Here is a 6199-nt window from a genome sequence, read left to right as displayed (position 1 = left end):
AGGGGGGGGGGGGGGGGGGGGGGGGATAGCCTGTGGAGTGGAAGGCCAATGAGGAGGGAGTTACAATAGTCGAGATGAAAGATAACAAGGGAGTGTATGAGTAGTTTTGAGGTTTCATTGGTGAGGGAGGGGCGTATTTTGGAGATGTTACGAAGGTGAAGACGGCAGGATTTGGGGATTGGATGTGGGGAAGAAAGGTGAGGTCTGAGTCAAGGATGACACCTAGCACCCTGGCATGGGTGGAGAGTTGGATGGTTGTTTTATCAATCATGATCGAAAAGCACTGGAGCAACTCAGAATCAGAGTGTCTGCACCTGATGGCGGTCAGAAAAAAAACTGGGTGATAAAAACCCCAGCTGAGAGGAAAGAGGGCCCAGCCACGCCTGATGGAGCCAAGGGCAGAACAGACTAAGAGCAGATCATCATATAATTTCAGGCTGCAGACACTGGCACCATTAGTAGAATGGGAGCTGGGTCATCCAGAATAGCAGAACTGTTTCCCCCTCCCTCCATGTCTAGAATCAGACATGTTGTGGCTGTGTAGTGATAAGGCAGCGTATAGGTTCATGGTAAGAGTACAGGCCTTAGTAAACCCAGACAGCTTGTAGCAGGTGAATGTTGGATGGTTGAAGGGACCCAAAGTCACTTAAGGCGGGCAGCAAGAACGGATCAAAGATTGAAGCTCCACGTGTCGCTGTTCAAGCAGGAGCAGCAGTATAGCAGCAGCAGTGTTGAGGAATATGCTTCCTCAACACTAAGGAGTAGCTGTTATGATAGGGTTCTGCCAACTTCTTGTCAGTATCCCTAAAGGCCCCTACTAACTGGAATCCTCTGCAAAAAGATAGAGTACTATAAAGTGCTTTGGCACTCAAAAATTTTTCAGGGTGTACCCAATCTTTATACATAAATTCAATGAATAGAGGTTGATGAGGAAACCTTGGCGAAACATTTAGGTCTATAAGAACTGAGCCCAGACACTGTGGTAGAGAAGGGAATGGTGGCATCTTCTCATTTTAAAGTGTAACGCAGAGCCTCAATTAAAAAAGAAACAGACAAACATATGATCAAAATGAGCTGTGTTCCGCTGCAGATACTTGTACCCGTGCACCTCAGGCCAGGTGCTGGCTCTTCAATGGTTCGTTCGTCACCTTAGAAATCAATACTAATAAAAAGGAAACCATGGTTAGAAGTTTAATAGTTCAATGCAAGACAGACCCCCCCTGAACTCTGCCTTCTGAAGTTTTTTTTTACAAGTTTAGAGCTTATTAGCAGAGAATCTACAAATTGAACCCTTTTAACGTACAACACTGCATATACAGTATTGAGTATCCCCCTTTTTTATACAGTTAAATAACCCTGTACTGGCAATTACTAGAATATGAAACTGCTGCACTCAAACAAAAGTCCAGCTCTCAAACACACCCCTTGATCATTGCTCTCATTACTAGCTCTGCTCAGAGAGAGTAATGTTGATTAGAGCAGTGTTTAGTGAGGCCTGTGGGACCACAGGAGAGTGGGCTGTTTTGGGGGAGAGCGCTGCAGTCTTTTTAGCTACCAGCAGAGTATTTTAAGCTGATTTTTTTAATAAAGGAAAAAAAGAGGCAGATTTATTTTTGTATATGCAGCCCGATTGCATTATAGTGATACGTGAAAAAGGTTCAATTGGGCTTTAAAATCTTACAGCAAAATCCCCTCAAGGAGGGATAAAGACAGCATTTTAAACACACCATTGGCTCTAAGTTTTTTTTTTTTGTGAAGTAGTTCATTTTTCTGTGCTGGAAATACACAAATGAGTCTGGTGTATACAACACGTAAGAGATAAAACAAAGAACTAGTTGTGCACACATTACTTTCAGTTGTCAAAATATCATGGATATTGGATGTGGATCATTTCTTTTTTAATTGATCCTGCTTCTGGTCAGAATTAACATCAGCATAGTAATCCACAAGAGATTTTGGGATAGCGCTACAAAGAACCTGTTCTACTTAATCTCTGCAAGCGCTTCTCATAATTAACCTTTATGATCAAACAGAACTATGGGAGATCCTTTAAGGATGCATCCGAAATACAGCACATAAGTCTCAGAACAGACAAAACTTCCTTTTATGGTGATCATTAATGGTGAAATCTAGTAGCTGTTTTTTTACAGATCAGTTTTAATGGAATGATTTATAGATGAAAAGGTGGTTCATGACGTAGTTAGTAACAGTATAAAAGTTAATAACAGTTTGCAAAGAGAACCCTTCTGTATAAAATTAATTTCAGTACAGCGTTGCATGACGGAATAAATGTCAGTCAAAGTACCGCAGCGCTGAATACTGAAAAATGGCCTGGATGGGAAGGGGGTTTAACACCGCGGATGTCAACTGATTAAATAATATTGAGAAATTTGTGTATGCTACAAATTTCTGCATTTCTTTCACCAGTCTGTCGCAGTACTTAATGGGGGCAGACAAAAGGCAAGAGTGTTGTAAAATTTGAAGTGAGCAATGGTATTTACAGAACTTGGAAGACAACTATCAATGCTGCCAAGGTTTTGGTAGATTGGAGATTTTTCACGAGATGGCACTGAGGAGCATAGGCTCCTATGCTCCTCAATGCCTTCTTGGGGCGCTAGTGGCAATGTATAGCCGAGCAGAACATTTATAGAATCAGCACCTAAAATGTTCTATTTTTACTTGCTGATAAAGCAAAGATGAAAATACATAAGAGTGTCACTGTTCAGTCTAGGAGCACAATCCCACTGTATATGGCTACCTAGAATGCAGGACCCATTGCTTATTTACACCAGGGGAACATTGTTCAAAAGGCACCTGGTTGGTCTTTCACTTCAGGAGTTGTTTGTTGGGGGTACATCTGTTGCCACAGGCATCAGATAATTACTAGATTCACAGGTCTAGTATGGCCACCTTTGGAAACTTAATTTACAAACCACCAGCTGAAAGTGTTTTTGTACTCTTGCAGTCAAATGGAAATTCCCCCCCCCACACACAATATGTATGTTTCATGTTCCCATTTACACAGCAAACCTAAAAGTTGTTTTTTTTTTTATATTTCTAGCAGTTTCTTTGGAGCAGGATTGTGGCAGCTTCTAGTGGTTTAAAAATATACCAGTGGCAGATAATGTACAGATCAAGGGACAGGAAAGTGAATAAAAACAATGCTTTAAGATCTTTATCTAGCACAGTACAGGCAGGGTTAATTATGGCAACCCCCCTTTTAAACAGCGAGAATTAAGCAGGATGTTTCAGTACTGGAGTTTCCAGAATTGATCATTAAAAATGGTAAGCTGCATCTTTTTTAAACTATGCTAACTGAATGGGAACATGTAACAGAGTAGAAGTGGGAACAGTTAGCAGAGTTGCCCTTTAAGGCACACTTTCTCTTAACAAAATTAAAAAAAATGCTCCGACCACTGAAAACCTGTCCATATGACTGAGAATAGGTGCATTCTATGGTGGATGCCCTGTGATCCATAAATCCAAAAAGGCCGACATGTCACACCTTCTGCTTTAACTTTCAATGTATTTCGCATATTTATAGGAATGACTTCAATTGCATGAGAAAAGCTTGCATTTGGCTTTAATAAACATAGGAAACATATAATGGGAGTCTACAGAAATTATGTTTTCCAGGTTATTAAATCACCCACACTATGAAATGAATTCAATACCCGACAAATGTTCCTAGTGCCCTCTGACTCTTTGCATCTAATTTTCCAGCAGCTTGAGAGCATTGTATGCTTAAAAGAAAATCAATTAGAGAAACAGATAATTATTACTGCAAAATTGTTTGACTGTCTTTTTTTCGTAAAAAAAAACCCCATAAAAGCATTCCAGTCGTGCCTGCATAGAACTACTCTACAAAATAAAAAAGCTTTAAAAATACAAATCTGAGAGGCATCTATTAAGTGCAACTCGCATATCTCATTTTCTGTCTAGAAGAAAAACATAATGACGACCAGTTAAAGGAAACCTGTACTGAGAAAAATACATAAACTGCCATTGCTGAGCTACTTCTGAAAATGTTGGCCAGTTGGCGTGTATAGTTCAATGTACTGGAACAAAGTATGCAGTAAAAGTAGTATGGGTAACATCAGAACACTTAAACTGCATACTTTGTATTGAATCTTCTAAATCAGTTTGATAGCCAGCATTTTTAGAAGATAAGGCCAACAATAGCATCCTATGCATTTCTCTCAGTAAAGTGTATCTTTAGCACTTTTTTGTGTACGATGGGAAAGAAGCTATTTTGAAGATCCTGGGCCCTACACCTTGACAATTAGCAAGACTGTTGCTCATCGTTTCTGCTGCATGACAGCACAGCTCCACTCAGAACAAGGAACGCTCTTGTTACAAATGTGAAAATGTCTACACATATAACAAACAGGAGCATGCAGGTATCATAAACAGCACTTTGTATTTCAGGTAAATGAGTTGTACTATTTCTACAATTGCATTAGCACCATGTTTTGGATAGAACTGCTGGTGCTCAGTGCCATATTTGGTTGTCAACTTTTATTAGGCTGTGACACACCACAATAAAACTTCAAAAGTTAATTCACAGCATTGCACAAAGTTGTTTTTATAAAACAGGACCACCAATAAAGCAAGCAAAATACTGAAGAGAATATCATTACTTTTTCATTTTAGGTTTTTATAATCAAATGAGTGATAATAAGCATGCATGATATGACAAAAAATGGCAAGTATTATACTCATAATTGCATTTTACATTGTTTGTAGTAAACACGATCTTTACCGTTCTGGAAGGGCCACAAAGCTGACGATAGTTCTTAATTTATCATTTTTTTTCAGAATTTGCCACAGACTCCTAGTGGGCAGCCAGTACTGAATGCACTGATGATGTAAGGTGATATTCTTTCTTTTATGACTGCAGAGGATGATGTTTCCTAATTTATAACCTTGATAGTGCAGCAGTGGTCTTGCTTAATGGAAGCTTCAAGGCTGAGCAAGCAACACCATTCTTTCAGAAGCCCCCTGTGAGAAATACTGTGTCCAGTCAGGATGCAAGCCCACACAGAACAGACACTGGAGTCTGCAATTGTGGACATCCTTCTCACTTATTTCAAGAAATAGCAATGTATGAAAAACACGTCTGACTGCAGACTCTAATGCAATTTTATACAAGTCAATGTATAGCACCATGTTTGTGACAGCACCTCAAAGCAGTGCCGTCACAAACGCACAATACATCTATCTTGGACATGCACCTTTAGCTGCTTTTTGTAAGTGTCTCATTTATAGCCATCAAAATTCCTGCTTAGATGTGATGTATAAACGGTTTTGGAAATAGTTACTAGGACTAAAATAATTACCTGCGCCATTTCAGCACTCTTCCTCTTTCTTGCAGTTCTAGTAATTCTCACAGTTATTGGTGAGTCATCTCCATGATGTTTAATTTCCATTTTGTTTGGTTTTGCTGGACTAAAGCTAATCTCCATCTGTGGTTTAGGAAACCTGCTGGTTTTTCCATTTTCTGTTGAAATCATAGAGGAGTCCAATACAGTATCTGAACCATCCGGTAACTAGTAAGAAAAAGAAATACTGTCAAACAAATTATGGCGTTTTGAAAGTTTGCATAACTAGGTACCAATGACAGTAGTTTGCATAGTGGCACTGCCAGGAAAGGTGGTAGAGCCACCTCTTGCAGTCTGTATGGGGGAAGCAGAAAGTGTTAACTTTCACCCTTACTTACAGTGAAGCTAAATTTTTACTTCGTAGAAAGGAAATTCCTGCGTGCTGCAGGTAAAGAATCCGCCAGGCAGGACCTCCTCAGTGCGGCTCCGCGCACGAACGTCAACTGGTCACGTCAGGGAGGTGGGTGGGACTTCAATCTGACAGCCGGCTCGAGCAAGCTCTCAAATGCAAAAAAATTAGTTTGCGTGCCAGCCGATGTGGCCTCGCGTGCCAAGCCGGGCACACGTGCCGGGGGGTTGCCGACCCCTGTTCTAGAAGCAGGCAATGGCATGTCTGGGAACAGGCCTACCATGTTAAAACTAGTAATGTAGCAGTGCTGTTACCCTAAAGGGTAATAATAATGGATTAAGGTACGTCTTTATTTTGGTTTATTTTTAAGTTTATGAAATTCTACTTATATATTTTACCATGTGAATCTCTCTGATTGAAACTTTATACAGCTTATTTGAATAATGCAGGCAGCGGTTGAGTCAGTCCT

General features: G+C 40.1%; 1 protein-coding gene across 1 annotated transcript in view; it reads right to left on the bottom strand.

Annotated features, from left to right (window-relative positions):
• Positions 1-6199, bottom strand: part of KIF20B (kinesin family member 20B) — a 79677-nt gene that overhangs the window by 10759 nt on the left and 62719 nt on the right. Inside the window, exons 31-32 of the mRNA XM_018562842.1 lie at positions 5340-5549; positions 3675-3743 (exon numbers count right to left, since the gene is read on the bottom strand). Of these exons, the coding sequence (XP_018418344.1) occupies positions 3675-3743; positions 5340-5549 (279 nt within the window). The remainder of the gene's footprint in view (positions 1-3674; positions 3744-5339; positions 5550-6199) is intronic.

This window comes from Nanorana parkeri, unplaced genomic scaffold, assembly GCF_000935625.1.
Source record: "Nanorana parkeri isolate BGI_ZX_2015 unplaced genomic scaffold, ASM93562v1 scaffold606, whole genome shotgun sequence".
NCBI lineage: Eukaryota > Metazoa > Chordata > Amphibia > Anura > Dicroglossidae > Nanorana > Nanorana parkeri.
Note: the sequence above shows the minus strand (reverse complement) of the source record. Positions and strands in the feature narration are given on the sequence as shown.